Source organism: Salmo salar, chromosome ssa05, assembly GCF_905237065.1.
Source record: "Salmo salar chromosome ssa05, Ssal_v3.1, whole genome shotgun sequence".
NCBI lineage: Eukaryota > Metazoa > Chordata > Actinopteri > Salmoniformes > Salmonidae > Salmo > Salmo salar.
In genome coordinates, this window is record NC_059446.1 from 21,496,654 (window position 1) to 21,522,275 (window position 25,622).

The window sequence follows — 25,622 nt, forward strand, 5'->3', positions numbered from 1 at the left end:
GGTACGTTTACCATGTTGAATTAACTATCTTTGATCAATGTATGCCAACTTGGCTTTAAAAATCTACCAGCCACTCTGATTTTTTTTTTACCAGACAATATATTTTTTTCCTGCTAGAATTACACCCAACAAAACACAAAAACGGATGAGCATTTTTGTAATGTTTCTAAAACAAATGTATTACTAGTAAGAAGTAATTTGGTATATTGTTTAATTTATTTTTAACCAAAATATTACGAGACAGATGTTCACCTGCCCCTTTAAGTGCGGGAGGTTACCGTGGTAACGGGTTTTGATTCATGTTTGTTCCTGTGAGATTGAGTCTGACTGGCGGAAGCGTATATTTCTCTTTCCTCGCAGTTGAATTTCGAACAGAGATTGTTCTTCAATCTTGTGAACAAAACTATGGAAATAACCAAGAAACACAAGCACAAAGTCTTACTTCAGTAGACTTTCGTTTCAAGTAAATTAGACCAACTTGTATGCCTATTTCACCCACTCAGCTGTATGTACGCACAGACCCCTACCAGGCAGTGTTGCAGCGCGAGGTGAAATAGGGTATACGGATTCGTAGTTCTTTGATTTTGTGAGATCAATTGACCAGCTATGAAACATAACGTCAGAAATACTTTATACTAAAAATGTAAGCATACTTTACTATTTGTTTTATTCACAACTGCGAGTGAAATGCTTGCATTGTGGACCCCTGACCACCCACTAACTTGGCTGGTGAAATAGACAATCTACCAGCATTTTAGGCCCTGGGTAGATTATTTGAGTTACATCATTATTTATTTATTTATTGTTACATACACAGGATGGCTCAATAGCAACACATTTGGGCTCCCGAGTGGCGCATCGGTCGAGGGCACTGCATCTCAGTGGCGTCACTACAGACACCCTGGTTCGATTCCAGGCTTTATCACAACTGTCCGTGATTGGGAGTCCCATAGGGCCGCGCACAATTGGCCCAGGTTTGGCCGGTGTAGGCCGTCAATGTAAATTAGAATTTGTTATTTTAACTGACTTGCCCAGTTAAATAAAGGTTAAATAAATTTAAAAAATCATCGCGATAACAGGCAACTACCATTTCGTGGAAACCATCATACTCTCACGAGAGTAGCGTCACTTCTACCTTTGTGTGTTGCCCAGGCGTTACTGACGCCTGCCAGATCATACAAAGTCTGGATAGGTATTTAACGTATCAGCTAAGCACATCATTTTTGTTGTTGTATTTTACCCCCTTTTTCTCCCCAATTTCGATCTTGTCTCATTGCAATCTGTCAGTCGATGACACTGTCGATGACGTAGAACGCAACCATCGGTTAATAAGTGCAACGTTTGAGCAGTGGACGCGACCTTTGTGTCAGTAGCTAACCGGTACACGGAACTCAAAATGGACTGAGATATGCGGAGCAAATGTAACACAAGAAGGTAAGGCCGTCCTGAAATAAATCAACATGTATTAACCGACTATCTGACAACCAAAACAAACGTACAATGTATACGTAGGAAGACGCTTTACTTTAGCTAGTTAGCTAGCTAGCTAGCTTTTCCAAAACTGTTTGGTGGTGTCGCACCGGCGTCCGACGATGGCGCTGGCTAGCTTTATCTGGCTTCCCAAGATCGAGTTAGCTAGTAGACTGCATAGTATCCATCCGTTTGTATGAATTGATAGTACTGCTGTAAGATTGACCAGGTTTATAAGACGCTGTCAATGCAATTCCAAGTTATGTGTCATTTGAACTTCTGCCTGTTAGCTAGTTCTTGGCTAGCTAGGTTAACTAGCTTTACTAGCCAGTCAGATAATTTGGAACTGTGTTACTGTTATTGTAGCTAGCTGATCTGAGTCGGGAAATGAGGCGGCATTAGCTAACGTTACAGCCAGGTCCAGAGAGTGTTCTAGATGGTAGTTACATCATGATGTTCTCTTTGGGAGGAGAGTCGGTTTTTATCATTTTAACCCAACGTAAATGGCTGTGAAATTAGCTAGCTGAGGTGTGTGATGCCAGTTGTTTGGCCGCCCTCAACCGATGCTCACTGACAGTGCTGTCTTGTGATCACTCAAACAGCAAGTTCCAGCATTGCTATACGAAGCCCCGCAACGGCGAGGATGTTCACCGGCCTGGCACAGAGACCATGGCAAGTCCTCTGCAGGGTCTACCTGCAGCAAAGAGCCCCACTGTCACAACGAACCCCCAGGGTTGCCCGACCGTGCCACGGTGAGGCTCACATGTTAAAGTCAATACTTGATGCACTGTTTTATGCATCACACTCTTTGTCAATACAAAGTGTGTGTGTGTGTTGTGGACCTATGTAATAAACATGTTATAGCTAACACACTAATTTCCCTACAGGGTGGCACAAGGTAGGGATGCACAATCTGTGGTTCAGCCATGACATCCGTGTAGCCTCTCTAGCAACAGGCCAGGTCCAGTACTATTGTACCTCAGGCAGCAATAAGGATGGCCCCTCTCCTCCTCCTACACAAGGACCACCTACTCCGGAGAAGGTGCTGGCTGGGCCAGCACAAGCCTATTCAGACTCCCCAGGTAAGAGCCACTGTTTGTCCTGTGTTGGCAATACATACATGAGTGTGTTCACTAGGAACCAAACGGAAGCAAACTTGTTTCCACCCGTTGATAAAACATTTTGCTACGGTGCCACTAATAAATACACCCCAGTATTCTGTTGAGGTGTAAGAACAGAAGTCTCTTTCCTTGAAGTCTTGCTACATCAAAATAGGAATGAAAAGTATGTCTTGGGGCCTCCTGAGTGGCGCAGCCGTCTAGGCACCGCATTGCTAGAGGCGTTATTACAGACCCAGGTTCATTCCCGGGCTGTGCCACAACCGGCCGTGACTGGGAGTCCTATAGGACGGCGCACAATTGGCCCAGCGTTGTTCGGATTAGGGGAGGGTTTGGCCCTAGGGTTTACTTGGCTCATCGTGCTCTAGCGACTCCTTGTGGCTGGCCGGGTGTCTGCGGGCTGACCCCGGTCACCAGTTGAACAGTGTTTCCTCCGACACATTGGTGTGGCTGGCTTCCGGGTTAAGCTGGTGGGTATTAAGGAGCACAATTAGGCGGGTCATGTTTCGAAGGACGCTTGACTCCGCCTTCACCTTTCCCGAACCCGTTGGGGAGTTGCAGCGTTGAGACGAGATCGGAAAATCTAAATATCAGTCTTTAGAATGTTGTTGAAACATGCTTGACCCTAACCCCTAAAGCAGCTGGAAGTACTTCTGGTAAGTAAGCATTACGTCTTCAGTTAATGAATTCAGTTATGTTCTTAGATACTCTATTTGAATTGGGAAATTCATCGCCACTGTTTTATAGAATATATTTTTCATTTTTTATCTCAGGTTCAATAACACCACAAGGTCTGACAAAAATGGAGACAATTCAAGTGAAAGTGCGGGCTGTCCTTAAGAAGAGGGACTATGGATCCAAGTACACCCAGAACAACTTTATCACTGCAGTGAGAGCTATGAACGAGTTCTGTCTCAAGCCAAGGTAAACCCTCTACAACAGTGAATTGAGACAGTGAAGCATGACTGGATACAGGGCAAGTCAATCAAGGCAAAAGGATTGTTATCTTGTGTGTTTTCTGTTGGTGCTTTGGTAATGTACACATTGAAGGAAGTTGTACACATCCTTTTCTGTAACCAGTGTATTCCTGACGTACCAGTGCTGCTTAGCATTACAAGTGTCCACTGAGCTAATGGGAAACACACTGTTGTGATTATCACATTATGGGACGTTAACATGCCCATGACTCAGTCATTGATGCAAAGACTCTTAATATACTCAGCCCACTGACTGTTAGTCTGTCCGTCTCTCTCTCTCTCTCTCTCGTGTGACCTCAGTGACCTGGTGCAGCTAAGAAAGATCCGTCGACGCAGCCCCCACGATGACACCGAGGCTTTCACTGTATTCCTGCGATCAGACGTGGAAGTCAAGTTAGTACATTTTACATTCCTTACTACTCATAAAATCATGTCATTGAAAAGCAAGTGTTGGCAGCTCCAAAATTAATATCAAGTGTTGGAATCATGCACTTTACAGTTGACCAGCACATAATGTGATGCTATTAGGTAGACCATATTGTATACGATACGAAAGCTTTCCATCAAGCAGTTCTTTCAATCTGACTTCCAGAGCTCTAGATGTGTGGGGAAGTCCTGAAGCCCTTGACAGAGAGCGGAAACTCAGGAAAGTGGAGGAGAGGGAGTACGAAGAGAGTAGGTGTCCTCCACCCTGCAAACACATTCTGTGACTAACTGTACAAAAATCGGAAGAACGTCTAGACTTGCGCTGTTTATGATATGCTTTGTTTTATTTTTGTAACCTAGCTTAGTCTCCAATGGGTTGTATTAATTAGGCAACAGATTGAAGAAAACTGACTGAAACAGGGAGGTGCAAGAAGGCTCATTTAAGTTTTCGGCTCCATTTACAATTGCATCCCTTAATGAATATGACCTGGGCTTAAGCTCAGATGGCTCCCTGGTTCCTTAGTGTTCTTGAGAGGAATCACTGAGGGTCTGTTTCCTATAAGCTTGCACTCAGTCTGTTTGAGGTCTCCTCACCCCTTTTTATTGTGTCATTCAGATATTTTCCGGAATCAGCAGTTGCTAAAGGAGTACAAAGATTTCTGGGGAAACACTAAGGTGAGTTTAGGCCCTACATGACCTGAAGCAGTGTGATGTTGTTTTCTATGGAATGCCCTCAAGCTATGACTAAATGGATGTACAGCCAGGATCTCCTGACCAGACTGTGTGTGATAGACAGAGAAATGGCCACAGTACAGTAGTTACATGTCCTGCTGGCCACTACCCAAAACCAGAGCTGTCAATGTCCCTCACGTGGCCTTTGACCCAGTGTGGGGTTATTTAATCCACAAAGCCCTTTATCACTGCATTACATGACAATGTCATTCACACCGACTGTCATTGACACAGTGCCTCTGTATAGTGCCGGACTCCTTTGCAGGACAATCTGCACCCCCCTAACATGTGATGGTGCATTCTATAATGTGCTTAATTTTTGTGTGCTAGAATATCATCTAAATATGCTACCTTTGATTTAGCTCGCAACTGTAGCCTATATGAAGGGCTCTTATGGTAAAACAAAATGTGTTTTTGCATTAGTATGTCTTGATTACTTTTTTTGTACCATTTAGCTGAAAGGGGTCAATTCTACATTAACCTAGATTTCAAAAGTGAATTCGATTTTAAAACATTAATAAATAAAAATGTTTTTTCAGAATTGAATTAAAATGGAATTGACCTGAGTGTTTTTCCTAGAATAAGTCTGATATAGGTGACATGTCTCTAGTAGGCTTGATCTCCCTTCTTCTCATGTCATGTAGCCCCGATCAGGCAGCAAGAGGGCAACATTTTCACAAGGGCCGGGGAAGGTGGTGATGGTGGCCATATGCATGTAAGTCTCCTTTCCCTCGTCTGTGTTCCCCTCCCGGCATAGTATCATTACTCTGTTTTATACCCTACTGTGAAGTTGACAGTCATGAACTCAAAACACCACAGAGAAATGGCTTTTTATTCTTATGCATGCCAGAATTGTTTTAATGTAGTTACATTTCAATTTCTTCATCCGGGGATTCAAATGTAAGTACAAGTTGTTCAGGGGTAGGTTCTTACACCAGACACTGTCGGGCTATTGAGTTAGCAGTCACATGAGGGACTCCACTAGGTCTGTTCACATTGACCCCCATGTCAGGCAGGAAGTACAGGAGTTAGTGTAATTCATTTACAAGACATGGTATGGGTCTTAAAGGGGCAATCTGCAGTTGCTACATCCATTTTTATTTTACTTGGAAATTAATTAAATATATGCCCGTTTGATTCTTGAAAAATATACTCAACTTTAAATGCCTCATGAGTTTAGTTCAACTGTTGTACCCCTTCAGAACACAAAATATTACCTTGTTTTACACCAATGTTTGTAAATGTAAACGCATTGTATAGCCTCAACATGGTTAAAACTATTATTGTGATATCATGGATGGTCAGTCCTTGCAACCATAGCTCGGTCTATGAATTTCAGTGGTTACATTTCTCCAGGCCCATCCCTCAGCTTTTTACTGAAACGGGCGGAGTGACCGCTTTATCGTTTCAATTAAGAATTCTAGCTTTAACTCTCTGTATACAGCCGCTATCAAACGCGTTGATACATTCAGTTGGAAAATATGCTCGATCATGCAAAGAAAAGGTAGTAGAATATTTTTTTTTTTTAGAAACACTGGCAACCACCCATTGAATTCTATTGCAGGTTTATAAGACAGGCTGAACCTTTAACTGCCCTGTGTGAAAACTACTATTTTATTGATGTTTAGACGTTGTAAGGTTGATTTTGTTTTTCTCTGCCCTCAGTAATGGACTGAATTTCTTCTTCAAGCTCCTGGCTTGGGTGTACACTGGATCAGCCAGCATGTTCTCAGAGGCCATTCACTCCCTGGCTGACACCTGCAACCAGGTCAGATACAGTGGCTATGTCCAAATTATCTCTCCTTCTTCCCACAGGGTTCACTTGGTCACTTCCCTTCGCTGATTTGGAAGGAAATGTCTGGTACTGGAAATATTGTAGAAACTTCCCATGCCTCAGTCAATCCACTGCTTTCAGATGTGTGGGGAGTAGTGAACAAGTGCACACTCCAGGAGAAAGGAGATATTGTTGGGACGCACCCGCTATCCACTGGCTACCAAGAAGTTCACATGTCGTCACATGTCCTGATATTGCAATTAGGGATGAGTTAGAATTATTTGTTAATATAATTGGTCCCATCTCTTTGCAATAGATAACGCCAGTTGCCATGGTTAGTTGAAATGTATCATAGTCATCGTAAACGGTCTTCTATACAGTATATTTTGGAAAGGCAGGTGTTAATGGAACCTGCTATCACTCTCTCCTGCAGGCTCTTCTTGCAATCGGCATCAGCCAGTCTGTCCGGAACCCTGACGCTGTCCACCCGTGAGGAGCACACTACCGTTAATTATACTTATGGTGTTACTGTCTCGGTTCACCCTCTGCTTCAACGTGTCTGTCTTCCGGAGGGGGTTGAGTGCAGATAAAAAACAAACTCTGTTTTTCTTCCCTGATTTAAGGTACGGTTTCTCAAACATGCGCTACATCGCCTCGCTCATCAGTGGCGTAGGTATCTTCATGATGGGGGCGGGTCTCTCCTGGTACCATGGCATCATGGGACTGCTGCACCCACAGCCAATCGAGTCTCTGCTTTGGGTGAGTGGTGGCCTTATTGTCCATGTGCAGAATCGCTAATCTTGATCACACATAAATAAGTGGCTGTTTGGGATGCAAAATTTGTACAGTGATTCTGCACAATCCGACTGCTATGTACTCTGTATCAAACATTCACGTAGTCTTACTGAGTCACTGTTACTCCCTCTTATCTATTGGCTAAAGTGGTTGATCTAACAGTGCTTTTGGAGCTCCGTCCCTCTTAATAGTTGGTTTTTGTCTCTTGCAGGCTTACTGTATCTTGGCAGGCTCTCTGGTTTCAGAAGGAGGTAGGTTATGATCTGATGTTACCATCACCCTCTGGGGCCATATTTAACAAGTGTAGAATTGCATTGCACCTTCCCATTCGACACTGCATTACATCCAATGTACACATTGGGCTATCAAGCATCTTTGAGTAGGATTGCTGATTTAGGTTCAGTTTTTGTCTTTTAGATCACAAAGAATAAGATTATCTGGATGGGGGGGGCTGATCTTAGATCAACACTCCTACTCTGAGATGCTTGATAGCCCCTGATGTGTACATTCATTTATAATGGATGTAATGCACTATATGTATTGACTGGGATGGTGCGCTGTGACTGTTCTATGGAACCCATGACTGTAATATTTCTTCTTCTCCCTCCCTCTCAGCAACACTGCTAGTGGCCATCAATGAGATCAAAAAGAGTGCTGGCCAGCAAGGGGTGTCCTTCTATGAATATGGTTCGTACAATGTTAATGTATTTTGTTACCTTTTTATTTGATGTATGCGTCAATTACTTGAGTATCACCCAAATGCTAATCTACCCAGAGTTCTTACATGACCCCTAATATTAAAGGGGCAACCAGCAGTTGCTACATCCATTTTTGGACTTATAAATATGTACCCATTGATTCATGAAGAACAAAAACTTCTAAATGCCTCAGGAGCTTATTTCAACTGTCATACCCCACCAGAACCCAAAATATAAGCTTGTTTACTCAATTTATTTTAGACTAAATGAATGTAAGAAACACTGTATCCCCTCAACATGGTTTAAACTATAATTTATATATCATGGATGGTCAGTCCTCGCATCCATGGCTGTCTATGAATTTGAGTGGTTACGTTACTCCAGCCCCAACCCTCAGCTTTTCACCGAAACGGGGGAAGGGACCATGCTTTTTTTTATTATCTAATGCTGATGGCTGCTTTAATACTGAACAATTGTTGAAGTTGTCAGCATGTCATCCCTTAACATATGTACAGTACCAGTCAAAAGTTTGGACACCTACTAATTCCAGTGTTTCTTTTATTTTTTACATTGTAGAATAATAGGGAAGACCTCAAAACTATTAAATAACACATGGAATCATGTAGTAACCAAAAAAAGTATTAAACTAACCAAAATATATTTGAGGTTCTTCAAAGTAGCCAACCTTTGCCTTGATATCTTTGTACACTCTTGGCATTCTCTCTACCAGCTTCATGAGCTAGTCACCTGGAATGCATTTCAATTAACAGGTGTGCCTTGTTAATTTGTGGAATTTCTTTCCTTAATGCATTTGAGCAAATCAGTTGTGTTGTGACAAGGTAGGGGTGGTATACAGAGGATGGCCCTATTTGGTAAAAGACCAACTCCATATTATGGCAAGAACAGCTCAAATGAGCTGTCCATCATTACTTTAAGACATGAAGGTCAGTCAATCCAGAAAATGTCAAGAACTTTGAATGTTTCTTCAAGTGTAGTCGCAAAAACCATCAAGCGCTATGATGAAACAGGTTCTCATGAGGACCGCCACAGGAAAGGAAGACCCAGAGTTACCTCTGCTACAGAGGATGAGTTCATTAGAGTTAACTGCACCTCAGATTGCAGCCCAAATGAATGCTTCAAGTAAGACTCATCTCAACATCAACTGTTCAGAGGAGACAGCGTGAATCATGTCTTCATGGTTGAATTACTACAAAGAAACCACTACTAAAGGACACCAATAAGAGGACTTGCTTGGGCCAAGAAACACGAGCAATGGACATTAGATCGGTGGAAATCAGTCATTTGGTCTGAGTCCAAATTTGAGATTTTTGGTTCCAATCGCCATGTCTTTGTGAGACGCAGAGTAGGTGAATGAATGATTTCCGCATGTGTGGTTCCCACCGTGAAGCATGGAGGAGGTGTGATGGTGCTTCGCTGGTGACAGTCTGGGATTTATTTAGCATTCAAGGTACACTTAACCAGCATGACTACCACAGTGATACTCCATCCCCTCTGGTTAGCGCTTAGTGGGACTATCATTTGTTTTTCAACAGGACAATGACCCAACACACCTCCAGGCTGTGTAAGGGCTATTTGACCAAGAAGGAGAGTGATGCAGTGCTGCATCAGATGACCTGGCCTCCACAATCACCTGACCTCAACCCAATTTGAGATGGTTTGGGATGAGTTGGACAGCAGAGTGAAGGAAAAGCAGCCAACAAGTATTCAGCATATGTGGAAACTCCAAGACTGTTGGAAAAGTATCCCAGGTGAAGCTGGTTGAGAGAATGCCAAGAGTGTGCAAAGCTGTCATCAAGGCAAAGGGTAGCTACTTTGAAGAATATAAGATATATTTTGATTTGTTTAACACTTTATTTATTTTTTGATTACTACATGCATGATTCCATGTGTTATTTCATAGTTTTGATGTCTTCGCTATTATTCTACAATGTAAAAAATTAAGAAAAACCCTGGAATGAGTAGGTGTCCAAACTTTTGACTGGTACTGTATGTGCATCAGTAGTTATTGTTGTGATCAGTAAAGCAGTATGTTTTGATGTGCAGTGATGCAGAGTCGAGACCCCAGCACTAACGTGGTGCTGCTGGAAGACTCTGCTGCCGTACTGGGAGTGATCATGGCCTCAAGCTGCATGGGGCTCACATCGCTCACAGGTACACACACCAACTCAGAGACACTTCATTCCCCCACGCATACATCCCCCACGTATACATTCCCCACACATACAGGCGCTCACACACATATGTCGCTTCCAGTAGGACAACTTTGTACAACTTGAGTTCTCCAGTTACCCAGCTGTCTGAACTCTGGACAGTCAGACTTGATATTACCAGTAAACAAATGCTGTGTATTCTGAGTCTGAAATCTGTACATGGTACTAACATCCTATGTAGCCTTCAAATGCAGTAAAGATGACCTGGAACGCGTTAGGCCGCAACACCTTTTATCTAGTCTGCGTCCCAAATGGCACCCTATTTCCTACACAGTGCACTGTATAGCAAATAGGGTACCATTTGGGACATAGACCAATTCTTTTTTAATTTTTTTATTTTATTTTTTCTCTCATCGTGCCAGGTAACCCGCTGTACGACAGCCTGGGCTCTCTGGGTGTGGGAACCCTCCTGGGGGCCGTGTCTGCGTTCCTCATCTACACCAACACTGAGGCCCTGCTGGGTCGCTCCATCCAGGCCGAGCACGTCCAGAAGCTCACGGAGTTCCTGGAGAACGACCCCGCTGTCAGGTCAGTAGCCCCGTTGGATGCTGATCTGGGTTAGAATTAAGGGGGGGGAAGCTGATCATAGATCTGTACCTAGGGGAATCTTCACCTTGGAGCGGCCCCCCCAGGCCTCCATGGCCCCTGTCCCACAGTTGTTAATTAACCACAAAGCTAAATGCAAACTGACTGAAACAGGGAGGCACTACCTGGAGTTTTCGATGAGAAATGCTCATTTTAGTTTTCCATTATGACCTTGCCTTTAAGTCCATGGCACCCAGGCCTCTATGTCCCTGTACCAGGGTTGCGTTCATAAGGTACTGAATGGAATAAAAACAGACTAAAACATTGTGGAACAACCAACAAGAAATAGGCCAACTATTGGTAATTTTCCCCCACAAAGCATTTGAAAACGTCTTCTGTCGTGGGCCCTAGTGACCATGACCCTGGTCAGTGTCCCCACACGATCCAGGCCTCAGCTCTCAGCACTGACATTATAGTCCAGGACAGGGTTTCCCAAACTCCCCTGGGTGCATGTATTTGCCATAGCACTGATTTCAAATAACCAACTCCTCATCAAGCTTTGATTATTAGAATCAGCTGTGTATTCCTAGGGAAAAATCCAACATGTGCTCCCCTGGGAGGCCCCAGGACCGAGTTTGGGAAACCATGGTCCAGGATCATGCTGTTCCAAAGGATCCATCATAAAATATTTATTGCACTTGACATGTACATGCTTTGCCCTACAGGAGGTCCGGGAGGGAAGTGTTGCCAATTTGCCAATGGGGCTTTATGTAAAGCTGTGAAGTTGCCCCGTAGACTCACTTGGTGCTTTTCCATTGAGACTTACCCCTACACCAGTTGGCCGCCAGTGTTTTACCTTACTGTCAGCTCTAGCGTTGTGGTGTTTCCATCAGGAGTGTGACACTAAAGACTTGTGATGAGCAGAAACAACAACCTCTGCATCATTCAAGACTGTTACCTTGGTTCTAAGTCAGAGCAGATCTGCTGGAGTCATGGCCAGAGTAGGAGAGCTGATTTAAGATACAGTTTTGCCTTTAAGATCACAATGAATACGATTGCAATGACAGAGGGCGACTTGATCCCACATCAGTACTCCTACTCTGAGATGCTTGATACATGCAGCCCCAAGATATGCTCTTAATGTATTCATGTTATGGTTTGTCAGTGACCTTGCACAAAATAAATATTGCACAAGAGTTAGCTACTTAGCTCATTTACACCTGTGGGCCCTATTTCAAAATATATATTTTTTAATTTGTGCTATTTAAACCCCGCTTTGTCTTTGCTGTTACCAGGGCGATCCACGATGTGAAGGCCACAGACCTGGGGCTTAGTAAAGTGCGCTTCAAGGCGGAGGTGGACTTTGACGGGCGGGTGGTGACCCGTTCCTACCTGGAGAAGCAGGACATCGAACAGATCCTCAACGTAAGGCTGATGCTAACAAGTGTTTCATTAAGGAGACTGTGTTTCACCATAGATTTTTAGCCTTCTGCTTTGGAAAGTTGGATGCCTGGATTACTAGGGTTGACTATCTGCATTGGTAGCCATTGTACAATCCTTATAAAGCTGCAATCTGGGATTTGTTTTTCAGCCAAACAGTAGCACTTCCACTTGTTTTGGTATACAGCCGAGGGCTGGGGAAATTAGTTTTTGTTTCAAACTGATTTAATACACTTTTCTTTTAAGTGAATGAATATTGCTTAATGACTCCCTGAATGTAACAGTGCAAGCTATGATTATCTAGTCAAGTGTGTGTCTTTGTTGTGGCTTGTAGGACATCCAGCAGGTGAAGACCACTGATGAGCTGGAGAACTTTATGCTGAAGCACGGCGAGAACATCATTGACACCCTGGGGGCTGAGGTGGACCGCCTAGAGAAAGAGCTCAAGGTAGAGAGGAGCTACACTCCCATTCTCTGTTCCTTTCTCCCTAGTGTGCACACATTCAATCCCCATTGTGAATTTAAAAAGTACTGGATAGGTGTAAGAAATATGGTGAACTCCCTCGAGCACATGCATACATCGAATCAGTTCATGAAGAACCCATCCATTAATAAAGGAGGGTAAGGAAGTGCACAGTTCAGGGAAAAGGTTAGGGATTCAGAACCAAACAGGCCTGAGTACACTGTTGCAGCTTGTTAAGTCCAGTTCAGCAATATTTCACATGAGACATCTTGTATTAATTGTTGGTTGGTGATCAAAACCACAAATATGAACTCTAATGCATACTGTACTCTTATACATTGTCATCCAAGTTGATGGCTGCCATTCATGTAATATTTTGTGGAAGATCTAATGCATCATGTTTCTTTGTCACTCAACAGCAACGCAACCCAGAGGTACGGCACGTCGACCTGGAGATTCTATAACACTACGGATCTACGCAGGGAAAGTCGTGCGACTGCAAGAAGGAACTAGAGAAAGGGGGGTTGGAGGATAGCCAAGCCGACCTCTGCACTCTGCCTCCCACTGTCTCCCATCCTCTCCAACTCATCTGAACAAGTCTTACTGTAGAATAGTCCTTTTTGGTAATTTATTAGGATCCCCATTAGCTGTTGCGATAGCGTCAGCTACTCTTCCTGGGGTCCACATGAAACATGACATACAGAACATTACTAGACAAGAACAGCTCAAGGACAAAACTACATAAGCGACAGACACGTGCTGGGACAGTGATTTAATTAGTTCCACTTCTTTCCATGTTGATTTGACCATTGCGTTACCAATGTTACCAAGTGTTTGTTCGAAAGCACAGAGCTATTAGAGACAGTGGCACTCCTGGTGTGGCAGTGAAGTCTGGGCTCAAAGCACGGAAGTTCTGAAATTGGACTTGGTCGTGGTGCGTTTCACTCACACTGTAGCTGTACAGTTACCTTTTGAATATAGTTCTCATGTGTTGACTTTTATTCATCTTTCCACAAGAACAAAAAAACAAGTCAGTTGAAAAATCATGTCTTTTGACTATTCAAACGGACCAGTATCAATAAGCAGTTATATACTGAACAAAAATATTAATGCAACAATTTCAACAGTTTACTGAGTTACATTTCTTATAAGGAAATCAGTCAATTGAAATAAATAAATGAGGCCCTAATCTATGGATTTCACCTGTCTGGGAAATGTGGGCCTGGGAGGGCATAAGCACACCCACTGGGGAGCCAGGCCCAGCCAATCAGAATACATCTTTCCACACAAAAGGGCTTTATTACAGACAAATACTCTTCGGTTTCATCAGCTGTCTGGGTGGCTGGTCTCAGGTGATCCCACAGGTGAAGAAGCCGGATGTGGAGGTCCTGGGCTTACGTGCGTGGTTACACATGGTCTGCGGTTGTGAGGTCCGGTTGGAAGTACAGCCAAATTCTATAAAATGAAGTTTGAGGTGGTTCTCTAAAATGAAGTTTGAGGTGGCTTATGGTAGAGAAATTAATATTTAAGTCTCTGGCAACAGGTGGACATTCCTGCAGTCAGCATGTTCCCTTAACTTGAGATTTTAGTGGCCTTTTGTTATTCCCAGCACAAGGTGCACCTGTGTAATGATGTTTAATCAGCTTCTTGATATGCTACACCTGTCAGGTGGATGGATTATCTTGGCAAAGGAGAAATCCTCATCTAACCGGGATGGAAATACTTTTGTGCACAACATTTGAGAGAAATAAGCTTTTTGTGCGTAGGGAACAATTCTGTGATCTTTTATTTCAGCTCATGAAACATGGACCTAACACTTTACATGTTGCATTTATATTGTTGTTCATTATACATAAAGCTTATGAAGCTACATGGAACCGTACTCCCTCTGCAAGTATTCCCTTATGAATGCAAATAATTATTAAATTACACTTAACAAAAGCAGCAGAGAAGAGTTTATTTTCAGTATGTAGAGAAAGTATTTTTTTCCCTTTTCTTATATTTTAGGTAATGTACCTATGCACACTGCAAGATGGCATGTTCAGATCTCGCCAGTTCATTGAATGGAAATGTGCATTAGTGATGACTAGATTGCGTTACTATAACATGTTATTGGTAGCGTAATACCATTGATGAAAGAAGTTGTTCGAAAGGGTTCTAAGAATTATTGATTTGAAATATTTAAGAGAATTGAGTGAGATGACTGATCTTGAATACAGTAGCACTAGTGTAAAAAATCACACCAATGCTATGAAAAGACTCTTGCTACAGCTGTGGACCTCTGCGTGTTGTGAAATTCTGCAAAAATGGGGACGGTCAGTTGTTTGCTCTGTCAGATGGCTTATCAGCAGATGACAGATTGTGTTTTTGCTCCAAAGATGAAGTGGTCTTCGGACAACCAGAGAGAGCGAACGTCCTCTCCTGTACCACTATAAATAATAGTGCTCTGTCGGTAGCCATTTTTTTTCGGAGCCTTAAGTGAAATAAAACTCATGTTTAACCATGGACGTTCTGTGTAAAGACTAATAAGACAACGACAAATAAATAATATTAATGCTGACTATCCATAAAAGATTGTGATGTTTGTACAGCCATTGTCCCAACTTTGACCTTCCCAGCTTGATAGTTCAGCTTTAAACGGGTGTAGTCAGTAAGGCGAAATGTTCAGAATGTTGCAGATAGAAATATGAATAGAGCTGACATGATTCCTAATTCTATATGACAGAAAATCATAGCTGTGATATATCATTAATTTCTACCTGAATGTTCTATAACATTTCACCTGCCTGAGAAGACCCATTGCATTCAATGACTGCTTTTCTTTGAATTCTGTGTTCATGTCTGTGTTGATGTAACGGACAGTCTGGCCAATGTACAACAAGTTGCAGGGACACAGCTGTAAGCTTATACCCCAATGGTGAATACATACTCAGCTTTCTTTAGAGGTGGGCTGGAGTTGTTTCTGAATTTTGTCGGGGCTGGGGTGGATATATATATTTGTAAAGGTGTTCATTGATAATGTAAGATTTCCTTTGGTTATAGAACAATGGAACTACTGCTGAAGGAGTTCAAATAAATCTGAATTTATGAACATTTATCATTAGCTTTTTTCTTTGAGTTGGTAGTATTGTTTAGTATTCCTTAAGACTGATGAATTAGTCCTGTAATTATTTTGAATGGGGAGGACATTCCTTGTGTTGAACTATCACAATTCCACACTATAGGTATTTGTCCACTTGGGAGACGGGGAGGATATTTATATTCTGTCTTCCCATTAGGTACCTTGTTTTTTTTCTATTGTGGAGCTCCACTATCTTAGTGGTGGGGCATGGTACGAGCGGATACCTACAGGGAGAACAGTATTGCAGTAATCTTCAAATGTAGGCTGGTTTCCCAGACACAGATTAGGCTTCTTCTTGAACTAAGAAGCACTTTCATTGAATAATCTCAGCCTGGTCTTATAGACTAGATGTAACATAGTAAATGTAAATCTGGGACACTCAAATTAGTATATGTTACGTTTGGTATGGTTACACAAGACCGATGGTTGCTTAAGGCCCACCCTGTTCTGGATGGCTGGGCGTATATAACGTGAAGGTCTAGCAACCCAAAAGTTGCGAGTTCAAATCTCATCACGGACAATTTTAGTATTTGAGCTAATTATCAACTTTTCAACTACTTACTACTTAGCATGTTAGCTAACCCTTCCCCTAACCTTAACCATGTTGGCTAACCCTTCCCCTAACCTTAACCATGTTAGCTAACCCTTCCTCTAACCTTAACCATTTTAGCTAACTCTTCCCCTAACCTTAACCCTTTTAGCTACCTCCTAAACTTAACACTAACCCCTAACTCCTAACCTAGCTAACGTTAGCTAGCTGGGTCGTACAATAGCAAAACGCATTGCAGTCTATCGTGCAGGACTTCGTACAGCCACAGCCCTACACAACTAGACACAGCTAGGTATGTTAAATCTTCGCTTATTATGAGCAGAGCGGCTGTGGTGCTGAGACCACGATCAGTCTTCGCTATTTATTGTGTCCTGTCCATGGTGCTGAATGTTTGTGCGCCAGTAATAGTGCGCAACGATTTGATTCCCGCGGACTCTTTAGATGTATTTTACCCTTAAAGTACTCCAGGCCTCTGCACTAAGCTAATATGACCCATCAATCAATTGGATGCTTTATGTTTCATGCTGCATTTGCTGAAGCGTAAAACATTAGTCAATTATTGGTTATCAATATATAACCAACATAGGCTACAGGATTGGCGTGGAACACCCTGAATTTAAATCAAATCAAATTTTAATAGCCACATGCGCCTAATACAACAGGTGTAGACCTTACAGTGAAATGCTTACTTATGAGCCCCTAACCGACAGTGCAGTTTTAAAAAATACGGATAAGAATAAGAGATAAAAGTAACAAGTAATTAAAGAACAGCAGTAAAAATAACAATATATACAGGGGGGTGCCGGTACAGAGTCAATGTGCGGGGGCACTGGTTAGTGTTACGGAGTCTAGTTGATAGGTAATCGACTAGCCGGACTGTTCCCCGGACTCCGCGTGTAGGGATTTGTACAATGCATGAACAAGGCTATTGAACTAGACATTGGTGTCTGTCTTTATTACTTTATCCAATATATCATACTGAAACATGGTATCAGAAGTGGCTCGAAAACCATACGTTTGTTATTTTTGTAGCTAAGTACAGTATAGGCGCGGTTACGTTCCATATGCGAACACACGCCGATTCCTACTCACAACACTGATCAACTAGTTGTTAGCTGGTTAGCTAGCATCACTACCTACCTCGATGACTGAAGGCAAAGAAGTCTCCTATTCCATCGCTATGGCAGCGAACATTCCGCCACCTAATCCCATGGTTCTCACAGGGGACTGGAATACTAATTGGGACAATTTCAGGGATGAATTCGAGGACTATGCGCTGGCGACCGGTCTACATGAGAAACCCAACGAGGTACAAGCGGCAACTCTGAGGAGTTTAATGGGCAGCGAATGCAGGCATATCTACCGGCACAATCTCACCCTCACAGCGCGACAACAGTGTGATGCAAAGGCTATATTGGATGCATTGGAGAATTACTTCAAACCCGCCAGAAACGTAATTTACGAGCGGTTCGTTTTCGGAAGCTGCAAACAGGAAGAGGGTGAGTCAGTACACAATTTTGTAACCCGTTTGAGAGAAAAATCCGCCACTTGTGAATACGGGGGATTGAAAGATGAATTGATTCGTGACAAAATAGTACTGGGAATTGCAAATGAGGATACACGCCGGCGTCTACTGAGAGAGAGAGGCTTAACATTAGTAACTGCCATCGAAATGTGCCGCACTGCTGAAGTCACTGACATGAGAATGAGAGCAATGGAAATCGAAACCCCACGCTCCGACGTTGACACTGTTCACGCTGTTGCTAGGCAGACATTCAGGCAAAACCAATCAAGGCAGAGTAATTCACCACGAACGGTGAACACAGAGAGCCCAGTAGCATGTATATACTGTGGGAATACGCACACACGTGGCAAAGAGCACTGCCCTGCCTATGGAAAACCATGCAGAGCTTGTGGAACTAATAATCACTTTGCAAAAGTGTGTCTCAAAAGCAAAAGAAGGGTGAGTGAGGGCAAGATTCACTGTGTTGATGATGTCACTCAATGTTCAGGGCTGAACAGTGAAAGTAACATTTACATGCATGAATCCATTGGGGCTGTACACTCAAGAGGGAAGAAATGGTTTGTGACACTACGATTACACAACAAGCAACAACAATGTCAACTGGATTCCGGTGCTACATGCAACGTAATGAGCTACAAAGACAAAATCAATCTGGCACCTGACACGCATCTATTGCCCAGCGATACTAGACTAAAGCTGTACTCAGGAGAGCTAATGAGCTCTATGGGCACCTTTGAGACCGAATGTGTTATTCGGGGACGCAAAACACAAGCTGGAGTTTGAGATTGTGAAAACCAGTCAACATCCTCTCCTCTCAGGCTCTACATGCGAACGCCTGGGACTGATGCAGTTCACTGTACCAAATGACCTGCACATTGTGGATCATGTCCAGCATGGACCCCTGTCCAAAGAACAACTACTCAACAGATATGACGATGTATTCAACATGCCCGTTGAATCAGTGCCTGGTGAGGTACACTTTGAAGTGGATGAGAGCATCACTCCAGTCCAGTGTGCTCCTCGCAATGTGCCCATTGCAATGAAAGTGGCTGTGAAGGCCCAGCTGGACAAGTATGAGGCCGATGGCCACATGACATCTGTGACCGAACCAACTGACTGGATCAGCAATATGGTCATAGTGAAAAAACCAGAGAAGCTGAGGGTCTGCATCGACCCAAAGCATCTGAACCAAGCATTGAAACGATCCCACTACATCATGCCGACACTAGAGGATGTCCTCTACAAGCTTCCCAAGGCCAGGATTTTCACCTTGGTGGATGCCCGAGATGCATTCCTTCAATGCAAGCTGGACGAAGAAAGCAGCTTCATGACTACCTTCTGGACCCCCTGGGGTCGGAAACGCTGGCTCAAGCTCCCGTTTGGTGTCTCAGTGGCACCTGAGGTATACCAACGCAAGCAGCACGAGTTACTGGCTGGGCTCAAGGGCATTGAACCCATCGCTGATGATGTCCTGATCGTAGGCTGTGGTGACACAGACGATGAAGCAGAACGCGACCACGATGTGAAGCTCCTGGCACTGATGGAGCGCTGTCGAACAGTTAAGCTTCGTCTTGGCCTGAAGAAGCTACAGTTCAAGGTGAAAGACGTCCACTTCCATGGCCACATTCTTTCGGCAAAAGGCCTGAAGCCGGACCCAGACAAGGTCCGAGCGATCCTCGACATGCCAAACCCATCTGATGCAAAAGGAGTACAGCGTCTCATCGGTTTTGCAAACTATCTTGCAAAGTTCATGCCACACCTATCAGCAGTCTGTGAGCCTCTGCGCCGGTTGCTGGACAAAGACACACCATGGCACTGGCTACCCAAGCACGAGGCAGCGGTGCAGGAGATGAAATCTCTGGCTTCATCCATGCCAGTGTTGCGCTACTACGACGTCACGAAGCCTGTCACAATCCAGAGTGACTCCAGTCAAAGGGGACTTGGATGCTGCCTTATGCAGGAAGGCCAACCCGTTGCGTTTGCCTCGAGAGCGCTCACCCCCACCGAACAGAACTATGCACAAATTGAGAAAGAGTGCCTCAGCATCGTCTTCTCTTGCCAGCGATTCCATCACTACTTGTATGGTCGAGAGCTGGTCACCGCTGAAACTGACCACAAACCACTCATTGCCATATTCAGTAAACCTCTCCTCAACGCGCCCAAGAGGCTTCAAAGCATGCTCCTGACTCTGCAAAACTACAGCCTGAAGGTCATTTACAAGCCAGGACCAGAGATGTACATCAGCGACACACTGAGCAGGGCAACGGCACAATGTACAGGCAGAGGCACTGCCTATCAGCGGCAGGCCATCTGTTCGCTACAGCAGGAACAACAAGATGTTCAACAGATCAATCAGGCAGACTACTTAAATGTCACAGATCACCGCCTAGCCCAGATCAGGCAACACACTGACAAGGACGAACACCTACAATCACTGAAGTCCATGGCTCTCGCAGGTTGGCCATACCTGAAAGAGGAGACACCTTTCACAGTGAGAGAATACTGGACCTTTCGAGATGAGATCAGCGTGCAAAATGGCGTCTTGTTCAGAGGTCAGAAGGTCATTATTCCCAAATCACTACGTCCAGAGATGCTTACCCGCATACACTCCAGTCACGTTGGAGGTGACGCATGCTACCGCCAGGCTCGTGAAACATTATACTGGCCAAACATGCAAGCAGAAATTAAAGACTTTGTCAGCAACTGTACCACGTGCAACGAAGTACGCTCATGAACAGCAAAAGGAAACCATGATGTCACACGAACTGCCCACAAGGGCCTGGCAAATCGTCAGCATGGACTTATTCAGCCACAGACAAAAGGACTATCTTCTCATTGTGGATCACTACTCTGACTTTTGGGAAATTGAACTGCTCCCTGACTTGTCTGCAGAGACGGTCATAAAGCGCTGCAAGGCGCAGTTTGCCAGGCAAGGTCAGCCTGACAAGGTAATCACGGACAATGGCCCACAATTCACTGCACAGTTCAAGCGTTTCGCCTCAGAATGGGAGTTTGACCATGTAACCTCCTCTCCAAGACACCCAAAAGCAAATGGCAAGGCAGAGTCAGCTGTCAAGATTGCAAAAAACCTGTTAAGCAGGGGCGCGCGACAGCAACGACCCATGGAAAGCGATCTTACAGTGGAGGAACACACCCACCGAAAACATGGACAGCAGCCCAGCACAACGCCTTCTGTCCAGACGTCTGAAGACTACCATCCCCGTAGCTAACAAGCTACTTGAGCCCCTGCGTCATGGTTGGCGTCACGGACAAACCGCGTCGCAGAAAGCAGCTCGCTAAGTGCTTCTACGACCGGACTGCTCGAGACCTACCAGAACTGGAGGTGGGTGAAACGATAAGGATGAAACCGCTGCCGGGAGACCACACAGGACTTTGGAGGCTGGGCACGTGCCTACAGAGAGTTGCACCACGCTCTTACCTGGTGGATGTTGGTGGCTCCCTCTATCGTCGCAATCGGGTGGATCTGCGCATAGCAGAGCGGACAAACCAGAACACGCCATACACTCACCTAGATGAGATGGATCACAGTCCAGGCCTAAGGGTAAGAGGTGCAGAATTGAGACATGAGCCAACTGAAGGTGAGGCTTCTACCCCACCAAGCTCTCCAGCTCGTGGCCCTAATCCTACCCCTGTCAGAGCCAATACTTACTCACGGGTGGGTCGGCTGTGCAAGCCACCGGACAGGCTTACTCTGTAAGCAAGAGACTGTGTTAACTTGTCCTCCTGTTTATAAAAATAAACATTTAAAAAATAAAAATAAATAAAATAAAAGAAAATAAAGAAAAAAAGAAAATTTAAAAAGAAAGGAAGATGACAACTGAAGTAAAAAGAAAATGTCATGCGTTCTTAATTGTTATGACTTGATTGTTAAGAATTTAATGTTATGCTGTTATGTTTGCACTTTCTATTGAAAAGGATGATGTTACGGAGTCTAGTTGATAGGTAATCGACTAGCCGGACTGTTCCCCGGACTCCGCGTGTAGGGATTTGTACAATGCATGAACAAGGCTATTGAACTAGACATTGGTGTCTGTCTTTATTACTTTATCCAATATATCATACTGAAACAGTTAGTTGAGGTAGTATGTACATGTAGGTAGAGTGACTATGCATAGATGACAACAGAGTGGCAGTGGTGTGGAGATGGGGGGAGGGGCAATGCGAATAGTCTGGGTAGCCATTTGTTCAGGAGTCTTATGGCTTGGGGGTAGAAGCTGTTTAGAAGCCTCTTGGACCTAGACTTGGCGCTCCGGTACCGCTTGCTGTGTGGTAGCAGAGAGAACAATCTATGACTTGGGTGGCTGGAGTCTTTGAGTATATCTAAAATAAAACCCATTAACTTCGAATCATCAGCAACAACAAAACAAATATCATGTCATGTTCGTAGCCTAGGTGCGCATCTTTGTTCCCGATGGAGAAATGAGTTATAAGAAATGAGGCTCTGGAAATCATAAGAAAAAAGCTGTAGCCTATGCGGTGACGTCAATAAAAACAGTCATATTCAACCAAACTGCGCATTGACCAACCATTGAGAAGCATTGCACACAGCATCACCGCAGGACCAAGTATGCTTCTCCGACGGAGAAACAATTGTCCACCATGGCACATCAGAAAATGCTGAAAAGGACACGCGACGTTCCAGGTTTTTTTGTCATTAAATGTTGTCTAACACATTTAACCGGGTGGTGTGAGAGCGCGCGCATCAATGTCATGTGTCGTCATGCAATTTCCAATTCAATTGTTCTTCTGACCATCATGTCTTTTTCTTTCATGTCTCATTTTCTCCCTTAGGGAATATCAGGCGTTTGTAATGTGGGATTAACAACGCCTATAAAACTAGCATGATTACAAATGTCTCATATTGCAACCCTGTGGGAAATAACGTTGCATCGATGGCGCGCGCGCTCTTGAGATAATCAACGTTATCAAAATATGTGTAGCCTATAATAATCACCTGTTCTTCCCTATCGTTCATATACCAACAAACTGCGTTGTGTAGAGTGGAAAGCTCATGCTATATAGGCTAATAATATGGCCAATGCATTGTTAGATAAACAAATATTTTTATTCCTGCACCGTATTTTTATTTGTTTTCTTTTCCAAGATTTAGCCTACGGATGGGGGCGCAATATACCGCAATTGGGCATGCTATTGGGTTTATTTCGTCTCCACGACACATGTCCTAACATTATTCCTCAACGATTAGATTATGATTAAAAATGTATGAAAGAAATCGGATTAGGCTACACATTCCACCGAATGTGTCAAGCAGATCATGAATGTATAGCCTACGTCGAACAGGAAACAATGACTATCAGTCAGTGAGTGTATGGTAAACAGATTGTGTGGCAACTATTAAAGTCAAGTGTCAAGAGTGAATGAAAGTGATGCGCCTTGCTCTTTGCTTTTAGCCTCTTTACAGTGCTGCCTTGTAGAATCATGTTCAAGCAGCATTGTACAGGGCTATGACAGCGTAGAGAGATCCTCACCGCAGAGATACATGTCTGTATTTCTTTGACAGTGGATGGCAGACGGAGAGAATGACATCATCCATCAAAAAATAGTCTCAACAAAAGAGATATGAAGGTACCACCTGTCTCACACAGTATAATTGTGTTACTCTAAACATGCAAGTTAAATGCTGGCTTTTTAAAATCCGTCTCCCATTGCCCTCAAACTCAACTCTGGACCTTGAAGCCAGTTCCACTGCATTTTTTCATTGTTCCCCTCTAATTAGGGACGATTTAGACCTGATTTAGCAATTCATTGTCAGGTAGAACAGAAAAGCAGTGGGCTCCGGACCTCGTAGGGTCAGAGTTGAGTTCCCCTGACCTATTGAGTTGCATGGTATTATTGATGTGTAAAGAAAATGCAAAGCAGTGCTGTGCCCTAATGCACACTAGTAGTCACAAAGACAGAACTCTGTAAAACGGTCCCTCTTATTTCACCTCAGGTTAAGACATGGAGTTGCAGTCAAAGTCTTTTCTGTGCTTTGAATAATTTAACGGAACCTACTGTGCCGTGAAAAAGTATTTGCCCCCTTTCTAATTTTCTCTACTTTTGTATATTTTTGATACTGAATGTTATCAGATCTTCAACCAAAACCTAATGTTAGATCATGGGAACCTGAGTTTACAAATAACACAACAATGACACACTTATTTAATTTATTTCATAAACAAAGTTATGCAACACCCCATGCCCCTGTGTGAAAAAGCTATTGCCCCCCTACACTCAATAACTGGTTGTGCCACCTTCAGTTGCAATGACTCCAAAAAGTTATACTATTGAATCATCTGTCCATAGAACATTCTTCCAAGAGTCTTGATGATCATCCAGGTGCTTTTTGGCAAACTTGAGTCAAATTCTTGGACAACATGGGTCCTATTATGCCTGGCAAAAACCAAACACTGCATACCACTGATAAGAACCTCATACCAACAGTCAAGCATGGTGGTGGTAGTGTGATGGTTTGGGGATGCTTTGCTGCCTCAGGACCAGGACGACTGGCTTTAATAGAAGGAACCATGAATTCTGCTCTGTATCAGAGAATTCTACAGGAGAATGTCAGGCCATCCGTCTGTGAGCTGAGGCCGAAGCGCAGCTGGGCCATGCAGCAAGAAAGTGATCCAAAACACACAATCAAGTCTACATGGAAATGGTTAAAAAGCAACAAATGTAAAGTTTTAGAATGGCTTAGTCAAAGTCCAGACCTAATCCCAATTGAGATGTTGTGGCAGGACATAAAAATGAGCAGTTCATGCTTGGAAACCCACAAATGCAAGAGTGAGCTGAAATTCCTCCACAGTGATGTTAGAAACTGATCAACAACTACAGGAAGCATTTGGTTGGAGTCATTGCATCTGAAGCTGGCACAACCAGTTAGAATGTAAGGGGGTAATTACTTTTTCACACAGGGGAATTTGGGTGTTGCATAACTTTGTTAAATTAAATAAATAAAGTAAGTTTACATTTATATGTTATTTGTTATTTCAGGTTTCCTTTATCTAATGTTAGGGTTTGGTTGAAGATCTGATAACATTCCGTATCAAAAATAGAGAAAATCAGAAAGGGGGCAAAATACTTTTTCACAGTACTGTAACTAGTATAAATCCATTGGTGACATACACTTACATTTTTAAGCTCCTTAACAGCAACCTTTGTTAGTCAGTGGTCTTGATGCCTAACGTCTGTTATGCTTCCATTGTTTCTATGCACACATTTCTAATCTGCTTTTACTGCTTCCACTATTTTATGACTCTAAGGAAAGCGATTTTCTCTCCTCGTGTTCTTTGATATTATTTTATTCTACCTTTGAATCAGGGCTTCTAATATTATTCTCCTTTATTTTTTATACAATTTTATATAAGTGGAGTATCCCAATAAAGTGTTCACAGAATACTCTACTTTCCCTCTCTGCTCCTTTATCCTGATCCATGTCGGCCATAGGATTAGGGATGAAAGCTTCATTAATGAGTCAGCCTCCTCAGCCTTAATCATATAACAAGCTTTAGGTCATCAGGCCACCTTTACACTGTTACATATCAGCGATGGTCTTACACCTCAATGACCAGACCTAGATTGTCCTGGTTGAGTCCCAGACTGACCCAGGATGTGTCAGTTCAACAGTGGAATGACACTGGATCCCTGAGAATTTCACATCATGAAAATTCAAACTTAAAACCTGCTATTGATGAATGGGGTGTACATGCACCGCAGATAATAGAACATACATCAAATCATATTTTCTTAAAAA

The 25,622-nt window shown here is 43.4% G+C and overlaps 1 protein-coding gene across 1 annotated transcript; it reads left to right on the plus strand.

Moving 5' to 3' along the window:
• Positions 1-1,127: 1,127 nt before the first annotated feature.
• On the plus strand, positions 1,128-15,746 carry slc30a9 (solute carrier family 30 member 9). Its single transcript, XM_014199128.2, has 18 exons — positions 1,128-1,434; positions 2,073-2,222; positions 2,358-2,552; positions 3,362-3,512; positions 3,866-3,958; positions 4,158-4,240; positions 4,608-4,666; positions 5,368-5,438; positions 6,389-6,491; positions 6,931-6,986; positions 7,121-7,256; positions 7,504-7,543; positions 7,908-7,979; positions 10,055-10,162; positions 10,584-10,749; positions 12,042-12,171; positions 12,521-12,634; positions 13,069-15,746. Exons 2-18 carry the CDS (start codon positions 2,114-2,116, stop codon positions 13,111-13,113), a joined length of 1,731 nt encoding a protein of 576 aa, XP_014054603.1. The 5' UTR covers positions 1,128-1,434; positions 2,073-2,113; the 3' UTR covers positions 13,114-15,746.
• Positions 15,747-25,622: the final 9,876 nt, after the last annotated feature.

Coding starts and splice junctions, on each gene's coding strand:
- slc30a9 (XM_014199128.2), top strand. CDS start 2,114: ATGTTCACCGGCCTGGCACAGAGACCATGGCAAGTCCTCTGCAGGGTC. Junction 6,987..7,120: donor AACCCTGACGCTGTCCACCC/GTGAGGAGCACA, acceptor CCCTGATTTAAG/GTACGGTTTCTCAAACATGC. Junction 10,163..10,583: donor GGGGCTCACATCGCTCACAG/GTACACACACCA, acceptor TCATCGTGCCAG/GTAACCCGCTGTACGACAGC.